Genomic DNA, 21,643 nt, shown 5'->3' on the forward strand with positions numbered 1-21,643 from the left:
CTGACACGGATTGTTATGAATCCGGTACAAATTGTACCGGATTGTTATATTTTTATAAAAGCTACCCAATTGTTATATATATATATATATATATATATTATATTATTTTAAGAAAAAAACCCTACAACAAGTATGTGTGTTTGACCTTTAAGATATCAAATAAATAAATAAATAAAACATATATTAATTTTAAATATTTGACGGATAAAGTGTAGAATGGGTACAAAGATATTAATTATTATGTCAAGGTTTATATATAGTTCCTTTTTGTTTGGAAGCACACAAATCCAAAATGATGTGTATAAAAGATAAAACATGATTAAATTATGAAATATTGTCAAGGAATAACCTTACTGGTAGCCCAAATCAAGGAATGGTATATGACTGATTTTGGGGTAATTTTCTCCTCCAATTCTCAACCGCGATTTGAAATTAAAAGGCATGTGAGAAACGGTCAGGTTTGTGATGGAAGCCATGGAAATCATTCTTTCTGGAATCATCTCCAGTTTTGGACAAAATCCGATGCAGAGATACGAAAGATTTGGCATTGCCTCTTCTTCCACTCTCCATCCCACTAAATTCCTCAATTCCCAAAGTGCAAGACTCTTGAGCTGAGGAAATCCTTTACTCTTACAGACCATTTCCGTGCCAGCAAATGAATGTTCGTCCAACGAAAGGCTTCGTAGCGTGGGAAGATTTTGTAGTATTTCCATCGGATCTTCCACAATTTCACTACCAGAAAGCGACAAGGAAACAAGATTCTGGAGTAACTGAGGATCCCAGGCCGGCAATCTCCTCAATTTCCCATCAATTGACAAATCATTGAGTGGGCAATACATTAACGAATCAATGACAAGTAAACCTTGTTCGGAACTCAAATCATGCTCCACATTAATTTCTAAACTTGCCTCCCGAAGCTGATCCTTGAGTTTAGTGATGTGATCAACAACCACGGAAAGGCTTTCTATATCATGAACAATCCCATCAAAACGTCGGAGGTTGGTTAATTTGAGGAGATGGTTAGTATCAAAGAGCTTACTACTGAACCTAATAAATGTCTCCAACTCCATTAAGCAATCGAGTCTCTGTCTCCCACCATCAATTGTCCTTGTTTCTCTCGGATTCAGAAAGAGATGCCTCAATCGTCCCATCTTACCAATCGAATTTGGTAACGTAATACCATATATAGATCGTAGATCCAATGATTGTAAACATGATAGTTTGCAGACAAATTCTGGCACCTCCCTGACGTCGCTATATCTTATACTCAAATGCTTGAGCATCACTAGTTTCCTCACATCACGAGGTAACTTTTTATCCTCAAATTTGCAGTATTCCAATACCAAGACTTTGAGAGATCTGAGCAATGCATTGTTGAGTAGATCTTGCCAAATGTTAGTAATATCATAAGGATCAGGTCTCCATTTGTATAGCAATAGAAGAGATCGTAAGTTTGCTTTTTTAAACTGTGCAACACTACATGCGTTGGTATCACCCAAATTGATAGCTAATCTTCGAATTTTTCCTTGAGAATCCTCAAAAAACTTTTCTTCTTTTCCCTTTGACAAACATAGATCTCTCACCAAATCATGAAGACGATATGATTTAAATCTCTCATTCATTTTCAACTGAACCATGCATTTGCTTGCTAGCTCATTTAAATAACGTTCAGCAACATCCCAAAGAGTTTCATTTCGCCCTTTATGGTCTGATGATATCAAACCTTCTGCCATCCATATCAAATAAACATCTTCCACACGTATATCCTCGTCCTCTCGAAAACATCCAAAATACAGGAAACATAATTTTAGGTAATAAGGCAATACGTTGTAACTCAAGTTTAGCACCTGTTCTACCCTTTTATCATTGGCATCAACACCATTCCCATGCTGCAAGTATGTGTCCATATTCTTGAGGACCTTATTCCAGTCCCCTGGATTTTGTTGACCTCGCAAAATTCCACCAACTACGGATACTGCTAGGGGTAGACGCCCACATTTGCGTACTAGTTGCCTTCCTGTAGCTTCAAACTGTTCCGAGTAAGCTGTGTGCACAATTGCCAAACATAAATCAATCTCCATCTTGATGAGATTAGCACAACAATAATAAACAAATAATAGTTTCGATAAATTTTTACATATAACAAATAAAATACAATAAAGAGTTATTGATCTTTCATGATTTCATATTCCAAAAGAATAGGTTACCTAACAATTTCAGATAGTTTTCCCAGTATAAAAAAGAGGCACCTGATAAAATAAAAAATAAAAAAAAATAGTGAATCCAGTATTTGTATTGATAAGATTATTTTGATTTTATTGAAGTCCATCTTGACCTCGTAAAATTAATATCACTTGATTGTCGTAGATATCACCTTAATCTTGAGCGAATAATGAACTTTTATCACTAACTTGAAGCTTTTCGAATTGTTGGTCAACATCTCCATGTTTTGGGAATTAAAGTGAAATATTCTTAATATGTAATCTCGATGTGTTTTTTTTTATATTTAATTGAGTTAATTTTTTAAGATTAGGAAAATTCTAATGGCTTATATTATTATTTGTAATTCCTAATCATGTTTTCTATGGCAAAAACTTGTATGAGACGGTCTCACGGGTCGTATTTGTGAGACGGATCTCTTATTTGGGTCATCCATGAAAAAAGTATTACTTTTTATGCTAGGAGTATTATTTTTTATTGTGAATATGGGTAAGGTTGACCCGTCTCACATATTAAGATCCGTGAGACGGTCTCGTTTTTTATTGCATGTTGGAAAAGAGATAAATTCATATGAATTCAGCACTCCGGTGTCAAGTCAAGTTTAAGTAATGAAGAAAAATTTAATAAAAAATTAAAAGGTTTGCCGTGTAAAGAAAAGAGAAAGTCTTGTGCTACAAAATATTGTCAAAATCTCGATATTTAAGGAAGTAATTAATTTTCCAAGGCGACTCTTTGACTAAACAAAGAAAAAAATATAACAGCGATCTATTTTGTTGGACTTACAAGACTTTGGCACAATAATCACTTTTTATTTCATATTTTTAGTTTTGGGTATTCACTTCGAGATTACTTGCTTGGACTTTAGTTATTACAAGTATCGATCAACCAACAGAATAAAACTAACCTTGATCAGATTAATGGTTGGGAAGAGCTATCTTTTGAAGTAGATCCCAGCTTTCATCCTCTGTCAAGAAATCTAGATTGTGGGCAAATAATCCTGCAGTGTCTGCAACCCTTTGGTTTCGAGTGGTGAGCAAAATTTTGGAATTGGATTCTGCAAGCGGAAATGCATTCTTTAAGATATTCCAATGATTAATTTCCCATATATCATCAAGAACCACCAGACACTTCTTCTCTTTCTGTATATCATATAGTTTCTCTCACCAATTCAGCTTCCTCCACTCTCGTTACTCGTTCTTTGTTTTCTCTTGGAAGAAGTTGCCTCAATATTTCCTGGAAAATAGCTTTTGCGTGAAGTTTCTGCGTAATGCAAACCCAAGCACGATCTTCAAAACGGAATGGTATATCCTTGTGTTGGTAAATTTTCCTGGCAAGAGTGGTCTTCCCCAAACCACCCATCCCACATATAGAAATCACTCGAGATGATCTATCATCAATATTTTTCATATGCAACACAACACGATCTCTGTCTTTCTTCATCCCAACGAAGTGCTCTTCAATCACATGACCGTATGTCCGTCTTTGCAATTGCAAGCGTTGATCGTCATTGCATTCGAAAACTTGACGTACTACGTATAGAATTCAGGTCTTTGGTGAGTTCAGCCACGAGAGACATAAGGTCACCTCCAACCCATATCCTCTATTTTTCATCATCTATCCTCTAAAATAGAGATACGTGATCTCTATTTTTAAAAACCTTCTCCAACCCATATCCACTAAAAATATTACAAAATACTCCATTTCTTTTTTTTTTTTTTACATTTTCAAAAACACACACAAATAATTATATAATTACATAATGTATTATATAACCGAACTTAATTAATAAGATAAACATAATACAATAAAACATGTAATAAACTCAATTTATTTAAAATAATACATTTTTTTATACGACAAACATAAACGACAAGATACAACATTCATAATATAAACATAAAATATAAATCACGACAAACATAAACAACACATGTGGTTTAAAGAACAACACATAAATTGATCATTAAAAATACTAATATTTCGAAGTACTGTACTCCTCTCACAAATAGTCAATAATAAAACAATTAAAATAAATTAACTAAGTATAAAAATTATTTAACATTAAAATTAATTAAATAAATAATTTGAAATATAATAATATAAAATGGAGCAAAACAAATACATAAGATATAAAAAGATTATTTTGCAATTGTTATGATGGCATTTCAGTAATTTGGTGGAATCTCTATATTGATCTTCAAATGAATAGTCATCCTCCAAAAACAGAGGATCACTGTTGCAATCTCCAAAATAGAGATTGCATTTGGAGTTGGGTTGGAGCACCAACCCATACTCCATCTTGGAGATTTCCTCCAAAATAGAGATGAGTTGGAGATGCTCTAATACCTTCGATCTCCTTCCCTATCTTATGAACATCCCAACACTCGCACAATATGCAAGCAAATCTTTCGAGCATTTCTTTTAAGTTCCTCTCTCCTCTTTTTGATGTAACTTCCACAGCATATTCTTCAAGAACATCCTCAGCCCTTGTTGCCAGATCTATAAAATTTGAAACCCGACGACGCACGATGGCAGAGTCGTACCTTTCCGGCCACTTGTCGGCATCCTCCAAGAAATCACGCATTCTTTGGAGATCGCTTTCAAGATTCACAACCTTATCTTTAACACCATATAAAAACCTCACCTCTTCGATCGTTATATCACGCAGAGTTCCCACAGCCCAACTTGCAGCAGCATCAACCATCTTTTGGTCAAGCGTTTTTGGAAGAAGATTGTGTATTGTGTGGTTGCTGAGCGAACGGATGGATGGGCCTCACATAGGATAAAGATAATAATATAGGAACTGCTCAGTACTGTTTACACATTGTCCGTGTGTACACTTTATATAAAATACGTCATTTGTTAACATTTTTATATTGATATAATATATGAAAAGATTCACGATAATAAAATAAATAATTATATACAAACAGAGAATTATATTGAAAATAAATTAATTTTCACGGATAAAACACCTAAAAACAAGAAAAATATCTAAATTAATTTTCACGGATAAAACAAGCAAAATATTCAAAATAGAACTGATAATTTGAGAAAACATTGATCTAGTCAAAAATTCCTTTCACCTCATAGTAAATATTGCTTTTGTCGATTCTACCCCTTACGGGCAATGTCTGTAAGGGGGTCCAAATGCTCGTATTTATTATGTCTGAGATGATAACGTGAACATCTCTCATGAAATTAAAAAACAATTGTGGACTATTGGATCAGTTCTTACAGACACTGTCTGTAAAGACAACATCGAATAGGCAGTAAATAATCAAGCTCCAACCTGTAAAGTTAAATGTTCTCCACTTTGAAAATCTAAAATTTATTAAATACCCTTAAAAATATGATTATGGAGTTTATCACTAGATTTAAGGAAATTATATGTCACCGCTTATAACTTTTAAAAAATCTTTCATAGCACGCAGTAGTTAATTTTTTTTTCATAGAATTATTTTATGATTGATACTCACGGGAAATTTAGGGTCCGCTCCCAGCAAGTGTCACTAGTGCAGACGCAGGGTTTTGAAATTGTCCTGAGCCTGAAATCACGAAAAAGACCGTTAAAGGGGGCCAGGAGGGTGTCCTGGCGTAGCCCCTCCGACGCTCAAGTCAGTGACTGAGGATATATAGGAGGAGCAGCTAAGGGTGCTGCTGAAAACAATATAGTGAATCCAATATCATACGCTCAAACCTGGTATTTATAAGAGAATACCTGGGCCCTTGATGGGCCTGTCTTCCATTTGGGCTAGGGATGGGCCAGGGATAATGGGCTCATCCATGGGATATCACCAGTCTCCCCCTCCCGAGTCGAACTGAATCGCAGGTTAGAAGTTCGATTAGTCGTGCTGACCTCGGGTTACCGGGTGCGAGTTGTGCATTATCTTCCAGCCTTTCGTCAGTCCCCAAAAATTTGGAAACAAATCAAATCGTAATCCTAGCACCGCTTCATCATCACCTCGCCATCACCCGAGCTACCGCTTCACCCCGCGCGCCTGCCCCGCCTCGCCCAAGCTACTGCTCCACCATCGCCTCACCCGGCGCACCTCCTGCTCGCCCAAAGCTTCACCCCCGCTCGCCCGGCGCACCTCCTGCTCGCCCAAGCGCCACGCTCGCCCAAAGCTTCACCCCCGCTCCCCCGGCGCACCTCCTGCTCGCCCAAGCGCCACGCTCGCCCAAGCTTCACCCCAGCTCGCCCGGCGCACCTCATGCTCGCCCAAGCGCCACGCTCGCCCAAGCTTCACCCTAGCTCGCCCGGCGCACCTCATGCTCGCCCAAGCGCCACGCTCGCCCAAGCTTCACCCCAGCTCGCCCGGCGCACCTCCTGCTCGCCCAAGCGCCACGCTCGCCCAAGCTTCACCCCAGCTCGCCCGCTCTCGGCGCAGCGGTCGCCCAGCACCGCATGCAGACGCTCGCCCGACGCCATGCTCGCCCAAGCTCGCCCCGCGCCGCGCATCCTGCTCGCCCGAGCTTCACCCCAGCTCGCCCGGTGCACCTCCTGCTCGCCCAAGCGCCACGCTCGCCCGCCTTCTGCTCTTGCCATCGCCTGCCGCGCTTCACCCTCGCCCTCTCGACGCTCGTCTGCCATCACGCCGCATTCACGCCCAAGCACCTTCTTCGCTCTCGCACGCTCGCCCAACCAGTGCACGCTCGCCCATCACACCTGCTGCGTGCTCGCCCCGCTCCCTTCACCTGCTCGCCCCGCTCCCTTCACCTGCTCGCCCCATCCCCTTGTCAAGTCGACCTGCCGAACGCACGCTCGCCCGAGCACTCGTCCAGTATGTTGAGAATTTTGATACATTGCCTTGCGAATGGTTGTGTGATTTCTGAAAATTTTTATGGGGGCGTTGCCCCCACACCCCCACGACCTGACCAAGCAGGTCGAACCCCGTAATTTTCGCAGCGGCAAACATTATTCGTTAACGACAAACGAAATAAATTTTTCTAACACAGTATGCCCTCGTCGCCCCCATCTTCAAGGTCCTCTACTAAGCTTTTGAAGGGAAATAGTTTCCACTTCCCCGTGCCCTTGACTCCTCTGCTAACATAGTTCATAGCAGGAAAATAAAATTCAACACCTCCACCCTCTAACTCCTCTGCTAGGTGACGCCATAGCATTAAAATAAAATTCAACACCTCCACCCTCTAATTCCTCTGCTAGGCGATGCCTTAGCAAGAAAATAAAATTCAACGAACCCACCCTCTAACTCCTCTGCTAGGCGATGCCTCAGCAGAAAAATAAAATCAACACCTCCACCCTCTAACTCCTCTGCTAAGCCGGGCCTTAGCAGGAAAAATCAAACTCTCACCTCATCATCTCATAACTCCTCTGCTAAGCTGGGCCTTAGCAGGAAAATAAAATCAACACCTCCACCCTCTAACTCCTCTGCTAAGCCAGGCCTTAGCAGGAAAATAAAAATTCAACACCTCCACACTCTAACTCCTCTGCTAAGCCGGGCCTTAGCAGGAAAATAAAAATTCAACACCTCGACACTCTAACTCCTCTGCTAAGCCGGACCTTAGCAGGAAAATAAAAATTCACCACCCCCGCCCTCTAACTCCTCTACTAGGCAATGCCTTAGCAGAAATATAAAAATTCACCACCTTCATCCTCTAACTCCTCTGCTAAGCCGGGCCTTAGCAGGAAAATAAAAATTCAACACCTCCACACTCTAACTCCTCTGCTAAGCCGGGCCTTAACAGGAAAATAAAAATTCAACACCTCCACACTCTAACTCCTCTGCTAAGCCAGGCCTTAGCAGAAAAATAAAAATTCAACACCTCCACACTCTAACTCCTCTGCTAAGCCCGGCCTTAGCAGGAAAATAAAATCAACACCTCCACCCTCTAACTCCTCTGCTAAGCCTGGCCTTAGCAGGAAAATAAAAATTCAACACCTCCACACTCTAACTCCTCTGCTAAGCCGGGCCTTAGCAGGAAAATAAAAATTCAACACCTCCACACTCTAACTCCTCTGCTAAGCCGGGCCTTAGCAGGAAAATAAAAATTCACCACCCCCGCCCTCTAACTCCTCTACTAGGCAATGCCTTAGAAGGAAAATAAAAATTCACCACCTTCATCCTCTAACTCCTCTGCTAAGCCGGGCCTTAGCAGGAAAATAAAAATTCACCACCCCCGCCCTCTAACTCCTCTACTAGGCAATGCCTTAGCAGAAATATAAAAATTCACCACCTTCATCCTCTAACTCCTCTGCTAAGCCGGGCCTTAGCAAGAAAATAAAAATTCAACACCTCCACACTCTAACTCCTCTGCTAAGCCGGGCCTTAACAGGAAAATAAAAATTCAACACCTCCACACTCTAACTCCTCTGCTATGCAAGGCCTTAGCAGGAAAATAAAAATTCAACACCTCCACACTCTAACTTCTCTGCTAAGCCGGGCCTTAGCAGGAAAATAAAAATTCACCACCCCCGCCCTCTAACTCCTCTACTAGGCAATGCCTTAGAAGGAAAATAAAAATTCACCACCTTCATCCTCTAACTCCTCTGCTAAGCCGGGCCTTAGCAGGAAAATAAAAATTCAACACCTCCACATTCTAACTCCTCTACTAAGTCGGGCCTTAGCAGGAAAATAAAAATTCAACACCTCCACACTCTAACTCCTCTGCTAAGCCGGGCCTTAGCAGGAAAATAAAAATTCAACACCTCCACACTCTAACTCCTCTGATAAGCGGGGCCTTAGCAGGAAAATAAAAATTCAACACCTCCACACTCTAACTCCTCTGCTAAGCGGGGCATTAGAAGGAAAATAAAAATTCAACACCTCCACACTCTAACTCCTCTGCTAAGCCGGGCCTTAGCAGGAAAATAAAAATTCAACACCTCCACACTCTAACTCCTCTGCTAAGCCGGGCCGGGCCTTAGCAGGAAAATAAAAATTCACCACCCCCGCCCTCTAACTCCTCTAATAGGCAATGCCTTAGAAGGAAAATAAAAATTCACCACATTCATCCTCTAACTCCTCTGCTAAGCCGGGCCTTAGCATGAAAATAAAAATTCAACACCTCCACATTCTAACTCCTCTACTAAGCCGGGCCTTAGCAGGAAAATAAAAATTCAACACCTCCACACTCTAACTCCTCTGCTAAGCCGGGCCTTAGCAGGAAAATAAAAATTCAACACCTCCACACTCTAACTCCTCTGATAAGCCGGGCCTTAGCAGGAAAATAAAAATTCAACACCTCCACACTCTAACTCCTCTGCTAAGTCGGGCCTTAGCAGGAAAATAAAAATTCAACACCTCCACACTCTAACTCCTCTGCTAAGCCGGGCCTTAGCAGGAAAATAAAAATTCAACACCTCCACACTCTAACTCCTCTGCTAAGCCGGGCCGGGCCTTAGCAGGAAAATAAAAATTCACCAGCCCCGCCCTCTAACTCCTCTAATAGGCAATGCCTTAGAAGGAAAATAAAAATTCACCACCTTCATCCTCTAACTCCTCTGTTAAGCCGGGTCTTAGCAGGAAAATAAAAATTCAACACCTCCACATTCTAACTCCTCTGTTAAGCCGGGCCTTAGCAGGAAAATAAAAATTCACCACCCCCGCCCTCTAACTCCTCTACTAGGCAATGCCTTAGCAGAAATATAAAAATTCACCACCTTCATCCTCTAACTCCTCTGCTAAGCCGGGCCTTAGCAAGAAAATAAAAATTCAACACCTCCACACTCTAACTCCTCTGCTAAGCCGGGCCTTAACAGGAAAATAAAAATTCAACACCTCCACACTCTAACTCCTCTGCTAAGCCAGGCCTTAGCAGGAAAATAAAAATTCAACACCTCCACACTCTAACTCCTCTGCTAAGCCGGGCTGGGCCTTAGCAGGAAAATAAAAATTCACCACCCCCGCCCTCTAACTCCTCTACTAGGCAATGCCTTAGAAGGAAAATAAAAATTCACCACCTTCATCCTCTAACTCCTCTGCTAAGCCGGGCCTTAGCAGGAAAATAAAAATTCAACATCTCCACATTCTAACTGCTCTACTAAGCCGGGCCTTAGCAGGAAAATAAAAATTCAACACCTCCACACTCTAACTCCTCTGCTAAGCCGGGCCTTAGAAGGAAAATAAAAATTCAACACCTCCACACTCTAACTCCTCTGATAAGCCGGGCCTTAGCAGGAAAATAAAAATTCAACACCTCCACACTCTAACTCCTCTGCTAAGCCGGGCCTTAGCAGGAAAATAAAAATTCAACACCTCCACACTCTAACTCCTCTGCTAAGCCGGGCCGGGCCTTAGCAGGAAAATAAAAATTCACCACCCCCGCCCTCTAACTTCTCTAATAGGCAATGCCTTAGAAGGAAAATAAAAATTCACCACCTTCATCCTCTAACTCCTCTGCTAAGCCGGGCCTTAGCAGGAAAATAAAAATTCAACACCTCCACATTCTAACTCCTCTGCTAAGCCGGGCCTTAGCAGGAAAATAAAAATTCAACACCTCCACACTCTAACTCCTCTGATAAGCCGGGCCTTAGCAGGAAAATAAAAATTCACCACCTTCGCCCTCTAACTCCTCTACTAGGCAATGCCTTAGAAGGAAAATAAAAATTCACCACCTTCATCCTCTAACTCCTCTGCTAAGCCGGGCCTTAGCAGGAAAATAAAAAATCAACACCTCCACATTCTAACTCCTCTTATACCTTCACAGGACAAAGTTACCCACGTAGAAGTTTCTTCGAATGACTCTACAACTGCAAGACTGAGCTCAAGCTTCCATGCGAATGCTCGTGACCTCTCTTTTCTTCTTCCCTCACGATTCTTTCATAACAACGACGTGCGACTTTTTGGTCCCCGCACAGGACTCCAACTCCTTTTCCGACAGGAAACTTAAGCTTTTGATGATAACTGGAAGCTACTACTCTAAAATCCTTCAGGACTGGTCGTCCTAGAATTCCATTATACGCTGACAGGGTATCTACTACAGTGAAGGCTATCATCTTTGTTACCCGCCGAGAATCAGTCCCCAAGGATAGGGGAAGAACAATCTGACCCAAAGGCAAGATGACGTGTTCTGCAAACCCATACAGCGGGGTGGATATCGGCTCAAACTCAAATCCTCCCATCTTCATTCGATCCAACGTGCTCTTGAACAAGACGTTCACAGAGCTTCCATTATCAATAAATATTCTCGCCACATCATAATTGGCAATGGTGGTCGTTACCACCAAGGCATCGTTATGTGGAGTCACAACGCCTCGGAGGTCTTCCAGCCCAAAGCTGATGACGGGGTCTTGTGGTAAGTCTGCACCCCTAAATATCTCAAAGTTCTCCAACCTTCTCCCATGTGCCTTCCGAGCTCGCCCAGAGTCTCCATCAGTAGCACCCCCTGAGATCATATGAATCATTCCTCTCGTAGGGTGGTTATCCTCATTCATTCTCCTCCTCGGTTCGACGAGCTCCTGAGAGACATCTTGACATCGACCTTCCCCTCTCTGCTCCCCGATCCTCTGATTTATCCATGGAGGGCCTTGACCACGCCTAGGGGGCGAGCGAGACCTTTGTTGACTCCTGAATGAGGATCCTTCTCGTCTATCCCATGAAGGCAATCTAGCACTGCACCCAACCCTTCGCGACTTCTCCCACCTCCCCGCGGGCTCCCTCACCTCCATCACCTCGTCCCGACTACTATCCAGGGGAACATGGGATGAGAATTGTCTTCTACTACTAGTTCTGTCTTCCTCTCTTTCCCCCGCACCCCTCTTCCTTCCTCCTTTCTCCGCTCCCTCAACTCTACTTCCTCCGAGCCATTTCTCCATCCTTCTGTACCGTTGGACATCTTCCAAGTTTACATATTTTTCAGCTCGAGCCAACAGATCATCATAGCTCAACGGAGGCTTCTTGACCAGCGACTTGCAAAACTCCCCTCCCCTCAGTCCTTGTGTGAAGGCACTTATCATGATGTCAGGGGTAGCCGCTGGTATTTCCAGTGCTGCACTGTTGAAATGCTGGACAAATTCTCGCAAAGTTTCATTCTCTTGCTGTTTCATCACGAAAAGGCTCAAATAATTTTTCTGGTGCCTCTTGCTGCTAGCAAATCGATGCAAGAAGGCAACTGAGAAGTCCTGAAAAGAACGTATAGAGCTGGGCTGCAAAGTGTTAAACTACTGCCGGGCTGACCTCACCAACGTGCCCAGAAACTCCCTGCACCTGACTCCATCCGAATATTGGTGCAACAGAGACGCATTCTCAAACCTCCCCAAGTGTTCCTCGGGGTCAGTATGTCCATCGTACTCTCCCACATTCGACTGTCGAAAATTTGGAGGAAGCCCTTCTTCTAAAATGGTTAGTGAAAAATGACTTCCTCTCTTGGGTGTCGGCGCTCTGCTCCCCAACTGCTACCTCAACATCTGTATTTCTTTCCACATCTCCTCTATCTCCGGATTCTCCTCACTTGGGAGGGGTCGCGTCTCCTCCCCCCTACTCTGACTGCCCTCCACATTCTCCTCTTGCTCCTGGCGAGCGGCTTGCTCTTCTACAAACATAGACTCTTTATTCCTCTTCATTGCCTCATCCACTGTCCGGGTGATAAATTGGCCCAACTGTTCCAAAGTCAAGTTCCCAACATTCTCATTGGGATGGGTTTGCTCGACCCTTGTATCCTGAAGGGGCTGCTCGGTTCTTGTCTCTAGACGAGATTGTTCCTGTCTCGTCTCGAGACGCGAATGTTCCTGTCTTGTCTCAACATGAGACTGTTCGGGTCCCCCTTGAGGACGCGATGATGCTGAGGTAGCTCTTCTACTTCTTTTCCTGCCTACCATCTCTACGTCTCAACTCAAGTTTTCCCACAGACGGCGTCAAGTGATACTCATGGGAAATTTAGGGTCCGCTCCCAGCAAGTGTCACTAGTGCAGACGCAGGGTTTTGAAATTGTCCTGAGCCTGAAATCACGAAAAAGACCGTTAAAGGGGGGTGTCCTGGCGTAGCCCCTCCGACGCTCAAGTCAGTGACTGAGGTTATATAGGGGGAGCAGCTAAGGGTGCTGCTGAAAACAATATAGTGAATCCAATATCATACGCTCAAACCTGGTATTTATAAGAGAATACCTGGGCCCTTGATGGGTCTGTCTTCCATTTGGGCTAGGGATGGGCCAGGGATAATGGGCTCATCCATGGGGTATCAATGATATTCGAAAACAATCATATATAGGACCTGCTCACTGTTTGCAAATGTTGTGACGGTCCAAATATCGCCACGTAATCACACAATATTTGATTTAATATGCATAAAAAAATTTCTTTCGCTTACATAATAATATAATGCATATACGACAAAATAGCAAAATCAACACATTATTTATATCAATACATCATAATCAATATAATCAGTCACTCATGTAACTCGAATACGACAATAAAATATAGTATCTCTATAGTAGCCCGAGTTTCATTTTATTAATTAAATGAGATTAAAATAGATAAATATGTTTAAGGCTCATTAATTAAGCATAATTATGGGTTAAATAGGTTCGGAAGCACCGAACTAGCGTTCGGAACCACCGATGTGTTCGGATCGTCCGAACAAAGAACGGTGCTTCGAAGTCATTTCGGAAGCAACGATGCCAAGATCGGACCATCTGAAGAGATCGGATTGACAAGTGATGCGTCCGTCGGTGATCGGAACGTCTAAAGAGGGTTTGGAGCATCCGGACTATGTTCGGAAGGGATAGGGTCCTTCCGTCGGCAACCATATGTCAGAGCGTACGTCAGGGATTGGATCGTCCGAAGTGGGGTTCGGAGCTTCCGAAGCGGGCTTCAGAGCGTAAGAAGAAAGGATCAGATCGTCCGAAGTGGGGTTTAGAGCTTCCGAAGCAAGGATCGGATAGTCCGAACTAGATAGCATTATTATCTGTCATCATATGCATGTTTATTATGTCATATGCGACATGTGCATATCATGTTGGGCATGTATATCTTTTGAGATAGCATGTTGCGAAGGTGCTTAGTCCTCGACTGTTTGTGGATGGTTGGACCCCGTTGGTCGACAGGTGTCAGGACATTGGCATATCCACGATTTATATGGTATGGGAGCCACTTCCTAGTGCGACGGCGCAGAGTGCTACATACCTTGGCGTCACTTGTCTGAGCGGAGTTTTCGTTATACCTTGATCATTGGTTTCCAGTACATATTGCATTCATGCATTTCTTTATACCTTGATCTCTGGTATCCACATATCGTCAATACGTGGCTCTCCTACTACTGCGACAAACAACAATCAACGATAAGTCGTACCCCTACTCTGGAGACAACAATATCATCACGACGTCGCTCCCCTATTACTGCGACAAACAACATTCATAATATATCGCTCCCCTACTACTGTGACAATAACAATAGTAAACCGATGCCCAACAATTGGCAGTCAACAACATCAATAATAATAAACAACAATAACAAATAATATGAAATCACATATTCTCGTTGATTTACCATTGTTCAACACAATAGTACTCATCAATACTAAACAATTACAACATATGCTCGTACGTCAACAGGTACCTGATAATCGAGTATATATTTAATTATCGGATTATTATCAATATATCAACACAATCATAACAAATATACACACTACAAGAAATTTCAGAATCAACAACACACATACGACAACGGTTTTAACTAAAACGGTTGTTAAAAAACTTTTAACAACGGTTTTAGTTAAAACCGTTGTCGTAGATCATTTTTTAAGCAAAAGACAACGGTTTTTATAAAATCGTTGTCTTTTGGGGGTCAAAGACAACGGTTTTTAGGGTCAATAACAACGGTTCTGTAAAACCGTTGTCTTTGAACGTTTATGACAACGGTTTCATGAACCGTTGTCTATTAGCGTGTTTTTTTGGACAATCGACAACGGTTTTAGAAAACCGTTGTCGATTAGGGTGTGTGAAGTAGTAAAATCATGTACAACGTCGCTAATTTGAAATTAGCGACGGTTTAGATTACACCGTCGCTAATCTTAGCGACTGTTTAGATAAAACCGTTGCTGATATTTGCGACGGTGAAAATACAACCGTCGCAAATTTCAAAAATTCAATCCCACCCAAAATTCCCTCCATTTTCTTCCACTACTCTCTATAAATACCTGTAAATTCGCTCCATTTTCTTCCACTTCACTTCACAACACTTAAAATTTTTCTCACTTACACGATTTACAACTTCACAACACTTAAAATTTTTATCTCTTACACGGTTTTACTACTTCACAACACTTAAAATTTTTATCTCTTACACGATTTTATCACTTCACGACACTTAAATTTTTTTATCTCTTATACGATTGTACCAATTCACAACACAGATTTATTAAATTCTTAAATTTTTTTTTATTTTACCTAAAATATTAGTGACGGAAATCATGTAAACCGTCGCTAATTAGCGACGGTTTATATATTCTTTCCGTCGCAAATATCATTTGCGACGGTTTTGAAAACTGTCGCAAATTGTAGCTACGACTACGGTTTTTCATTTGTGACGGTTTTGAAAACCGTCGCAAATTGTAGCTACGACATCGGTTAAAAACCTTGTCTTTGAGCGAACCATTTAACAACACTGGCTTTAACAACATTTTTAAAAGGGCTAAGACAACGGTTAAAAACCGTTGTTGTTTGGCTTTTTTCTTGTAGTGACAACATCAAATAGTCCAACAATAATAAATTCAACAAAAAAAATAAAAATAGATTATAAATCTACATAGTTCACCAATTAATATTCCGGTATTTAATTCACAATACTAACATCAAATACACTCTAATCCATTAAATTCAATTAATATGCCATATTAAAACATCCGTTAAACTACATAAACTTCATATCAACAGATAGTCTATACTTCATAGACTCCGAATATATAATCAGAATTAATAACAACTGACAAACAACTCCTCAGTTTCAATCCAACTATTAAAACCTTGTTTATAATAAATTAGGAATAATTTCATATAACACAACTATAATCTTCTCGTCTTCGTTAAAATCATACATTATCTAACAATATTCAGTTTCAGTATGATTTAACAATTTATCAGATTTATTCCAGAAATCAATAAATTTAAAAAAAATCACCAAAAATATGAAATTTATACCTCAAATCGAATATCTCGTGTCAACGGTCCTAGAACTGAAGTCGATTCGTCGATTGGATAAACCGATAAATCATAAAATCAAAAGTAAAACGATAAGTTAATTTCTCTCTCCGGTGCTTCGCTTCTATCCATGGACTCCAATGTATTTATATATATTTTATTTAAATATTATATTATATTTATCATTTTTTACACCGATATATTCGTTTGGATCGCTAAAACGATCAAGTTTTCAAAACTCAAAAGACAAAACTTCTATATTTTTTAGTTTTTTACGTCATCTTCCAAATTTCAAATTATTTGTACTTCATATGATCAAGATATGACATATTTTTCTATGTCTCCCAAATGGCATCTTCGACACCCCTACATTCCCACTGAACCTTCACCTTCAGTATAAGCTTACTACGAAACTTTCGTTCAAATCAATCTAGAATACGAACCAGTTTCTCAACATAAGACACATCAAAATCTAATCGAACTTTAAAAATCTCTAACACATGTAAAGGATTCGGCTCATATTAGAGAGGTAGAGCCAATCGATAAACCAAAATACCTATCATATTTCAACTATTATCTTGTATTATTATTAATCATATTACTAGCAATAATAAAATAAAAAATAAGTTGATGAATATGTATATACATTTTTTTCGAAAACTAAATTAACACATATTCAAATAAATAAAATTTTTTTAAAACAATAAAAAAAGTACAAATTTGTTTGAAAAATAAATTAATTAATATTTTACAAAAAATGAATTTTTTTAAAAAGGTTTGGTTGACTAACTCACAATTTTAAGGTGATCTATTTTTCAAATTATTGAACTTGGGTTTGAACTATATTTTTTTATGTAATCTCAAGTCCTATTTTACTATTAAAAGATATTAGTATTTTATTCGTCCAATGTACGGACTGCATCTCATATATAATATGATTAAAAATTGTCCTTCAAAATTTTGACTATGCAACTAAAACTTAAAAACAAAATAACTTGACCGTGACTAATACATTTAACATTCAAAAAAATATATTATTACAAATTACGAAAAACTTCCTTAAATACAATATTTGTCGTTGAGTTTTCTTGGATACCGTCTGCATCACATATTAAAATTTTGAGGCCCTTAGGATTTGTAACTTTGGATATAACGATGTATAGCTGGACTATGAATTATGAAATCGCGCACAACAATATGATAAATCAGATCCTCTTTCTCATCTGGAATTTCAGCTGAAATTATACCGTCTATTGTCTCTTATTCTAGAATTTTGTCTTTTCATGGTGAAAGATAATAATGTGCGTTTGAGATAATCCTCGCTTCTGAAATTCCACCGTCTATATAACTGTAATAAGGTTAATAAACATTTTTGCAATTATTATTAAAAAAAATAGTTCTATATACATCAAGAAAATGCATTTGAAATATTTTAGCTAATCTGGAAATTGAAATTTTAAATAACTTTTTTTGATTTCTATATTTGATCACGAAAATGCATTTGAAAGATTTTTATCTAATCTGAAAATTTAAGTTTCAAATAAACTTTGTTAAATTTCTATATTTGATCACAAAAATGCATTTGAATGAATTTTAATTAATCTAATATTTTAAAATTCAAATAAATTTTGTTTAATTTCTATATTTGATCACGAAAATGCATTTGAAAGATTTTTAGGTGATCAAAATTCAAGTTTCAAATAAATTTTGTTTAATATCTATATTTGTTCACGAAAATGTATTTTAAAGATATTTGGTTAATCTGAAAATTTAAAGTTCAAATAAAGTTTGTTTAATTTCTATACTTGATCACGAAAATGCATATGAAATTTTTTTAGCTAACCTGAAAAATTAATTTCAAATAAAGTTTGTTTATTTTCTATACACATGCAGACAAAACAATCGTATTAAAACCAAATAAATTTTGTTTAATTTCGATAAGGTAGTTGAAAATTTTATATTTATCTCAAAATTTGAATTTTAAATTCTTATATATATGGCATATTTTTGTAATTAAATATATTCACTTTAATTAAAATTTACTGTTTAGTTTGTGTGGTTAAATTGCATTTTAAAAAAAAATTTGATGTATTATTTTATCCGTAAAAAAGAATAAATAATTTTTTTAATTGATACTTTCTTAAAATATTTATTTTCACAAATTAATTTTTAATCGATACCTTTGTCATAAAAAGATATTAGATAATTATATATATATATATATATATATATATATATATAGTGAGTATTGGAATAGGCCAGCTTGTGAAATTTTTTTACTCTGAATCATTATATCAAACACCGCATTCATAATATTATGATTAAGGCTATGTTTGGTGTGTAGGATCTCATAACTAATTGGATTGATGACAAAACTCAAGGTAAGGATATATAATGTGTTGTGATAAATCATATTTTGTTTGGTAAGATTTTAATGAGTATGATAAATTTTACATTTTTTGTTGTTGAGACATAAATACCTTAAACTAGCATTGATGACTATTTGGTATATAAAATGATATTTGTAGCAATGTTTTCAAAATCATGTATTTTGTTAATAAATAAATATTTTATAAAATTTTAAATTATAGATTATGTATTTATCTGATAATTTATTTTTTTAATAAAAATTAATATGATTTTGCATTTTATCTCATTTTTAATATTGATTTCTAATTATTTTTTTCTCTATTTTTTTAATTTTATTTAGTTTTATCAATATACAATTCAATGTCATATCAACACTACATTGATGAGACACGTATGTGTCAAGTAAAAAAAAGGCCTATTTTGTTTTTTTAAAAAACAAAGTTGGATGACTAAAACTTAAATTTGACAAGATATATGGTCAAAATCGCAAATAAGCAAACAAATTGGATCACAAAAACAATTTTTCCTAAAAATTAATTTTACCCAATGAATTAAATATTTTTTCTATATTTATCCAAGTTACTTATATTTTTTTTTTGAATTGACAAATTTTGTTATGTCTTACAATAAAAATATAATAGACTAATTTCTATTTTATATATATATATATATATATGTATGTACGTATAATTCGAATTTCCAAACCCGATATTTAACAAACACCAGTACTTTGTGATTATTGTCTTTATTTTTATTTTTATTTTTATTTTTGAGATGATTTTATTTTTTAGTTTTCGACTTAGTAATAGATAATTACATGAAGTCTTTGTCAGGGATTACAATATTAATAATATATTGTAATATCATAAAACAAAGAATTTTTGATTACAGATCTCTCATGTTGATTTTTTGTGGGTAAAATGGTAATTTATGTTATGTTTTAGGAATTAGATTGTTAATCACCCCAAAATAATGGGATGTCTTGATTAATTGGGCCTATAAAAAATGAGACAAACATGAAATTAATAATCTATCATTTACTTATCACCCACACCAAACATAGCTTGTTAAACCCCAATTTTCTAATAAATTTATCTCTACCTTAAATAATTGATAAAAAATTTAATAATATAAAGTGATGATGATTTAATAATATGATAATATTAATTATTAAAAATAAAATAATAAGTTAAAATTATGGTAAAAATAATAACATATAAATATATAATTAAAATAAATAACGTAAATTAAATAATTGTTTAATAATAATTATTGTAATATTTTATTGAATGATATGAATTTTTAATAAATAATTTTTTAAAAAAATTATTAAAAATACTAATAAAATTAAATTTAATAGTAATATTATTTATATAACAACAATAAATTTATAATAATGAATAGATAATTATTATTAAATAATAATAACTTGGGTAGATATTATTTTAATTTTTTAGTTAAAATTTGATTTGATTATTAAAAATAAGTTCATTTTTCCCAATACAAATCATTGAAATCGAATCGACTTAACATTTGATTCTCATTCTTATTTCATCTCAAAGTCGATTTCATTCGACATTATGTATTACTTCTTTATTTACAAATCATGGCTTAAAAGTTTTTATTTATTAAAGTTAGGTATATACACGTAAAAACATAATTTGAATAAAAAATTGTGTACCACTTTTTTCCCCCGCAATTACTTGTGGAATCAATTCAATTCAATTTTTAATAATAATAGCTTTTCAAAGTGGAGTCCACATCAAAAAATACAAATAAATGTGAAAACATTTAGCTTTACAGGTTGGACTTTGCAAGAAATAGGAACAAAAAATAATAATGGTCACATGGGATTGTCGAATTTAATTTCTATTTGAGCTCATCATTGCAAGATCTTTATTGTTTTTACATGTCCTTGGAGGTTCGGTCGACCCTACCCCTCCGGGCACTGCCTGCAGGGGTCGATCCAACGGCTCGGATTTTTTCGAGGCAATTTTTTTTTTTTTTTTACATGGAGGTGGGCCCGGATCACTCATGTGGAGTGATCCGGGCCGTTCATTGCCCGTGCAGGCACTGCCTGCACGGGTAGGATGAAACAAATCGTCCTTCCTTGGAGCATCTACAATAGCACCCATTTAATACTCCCTCTTCATTGTGAGTGGACGTTATATGAGGGAGAAGGGCGTTCGATTTTTTGAACGCCCCTCTGTCAGATTATTTTTTTAAAAAAATTGGACAATTAGTGACGGTTTTGAAAACCCGTCGCTAAAAACCGTTGCTGATTTGCTGACACGCGGGCCTCACGTGTTTTGAATTATTTTAATTTTGTTTTCAAATTTTGAATTTCCGGTTTTTTTTTAAAAAAAAATTTCATTCAAATTTTGTTTTTAGATTTTGAATTTCCGGTTTTTTTACAAAAAAAATTTAATTTTTTTTAATTTTCATTTGTAAACCGTTGTATATATTTTATTTTTTATTTTAAATATTTAATTAATGAATTTGAATGTTAAAAAGAATGTGGGTAAAAGAGATATGTTGTTATAATGAATATGTGGCAGTGTGACCCATAAAAAATGAGTTTGAATGTTAAAAGAAATGTTGGTAAAATAGATTTGTTGTTATAATAAGTATGTGGCAGTGGACCCCATGCTTTTTGATGAGTTGGTGGGTGTTATAACACCCTTGCATTGTGGATGCTCTTATGGCTTTAGTTGATTTGGAACATTTTTTAAATCAGTTAGAGCCTATGCCAACTCAATTAATTTTTCTACTTACAAGTCAGCATTACCACCAGGATAGTTAACCGCAACTTAATTAAGTGGAAAAATTTAAATTGCATTGATTCTTACAAATTGTAATATTTGATAAAGTGAAATAATTATCTTAAAATTGATGTTAGAGTCAATAAATATTACATATTCAATTTTCATTGACTTCTTAATTCTTAAAAAA

General features: G+C 37.3%; 1 protein-coding gene across 1 annotated transcript; it reads right to left on the minus strand.

Moving 5' to 3' along the window:
• Positions 1-227: 227 nt before the first annotated feature.
• Positions 228-5,051, minus strand: LOC142527096 (putative disease resistance protein At1g50180). Its single transcript, XM_075631810.1, is given in 5 exon segments — positions 228-2,081; positions 3,138-3,380; positions 3,382-3,749; positions 3,795-3,820; positions 4,455-5,051. Coding segments are annotated over 5 exon segments (2,838 nt in total). The 5' UTR covers positions 4,925-5,051; the 3' UTR covers positions 228-350.
• Between the last annotated feature and the right edge of the window lie 16,592 nt (positions 5,052-21,643).

This window comes from Primulina tabacum, chromosome 15 (assembly GCF_025594145.1).
Source record: "Primulina tabacum isolate GXHZ01 chromosome 15, ASM2559414v2, whole genome shotgun sequence".
Classification (NCBI taxonomy): Eukaryota; Viridiplantae; Streptophyta; class Magnoliopsida; order Lamiales; family Gesneriaceae; genus Primulina; species Primulina tabacum.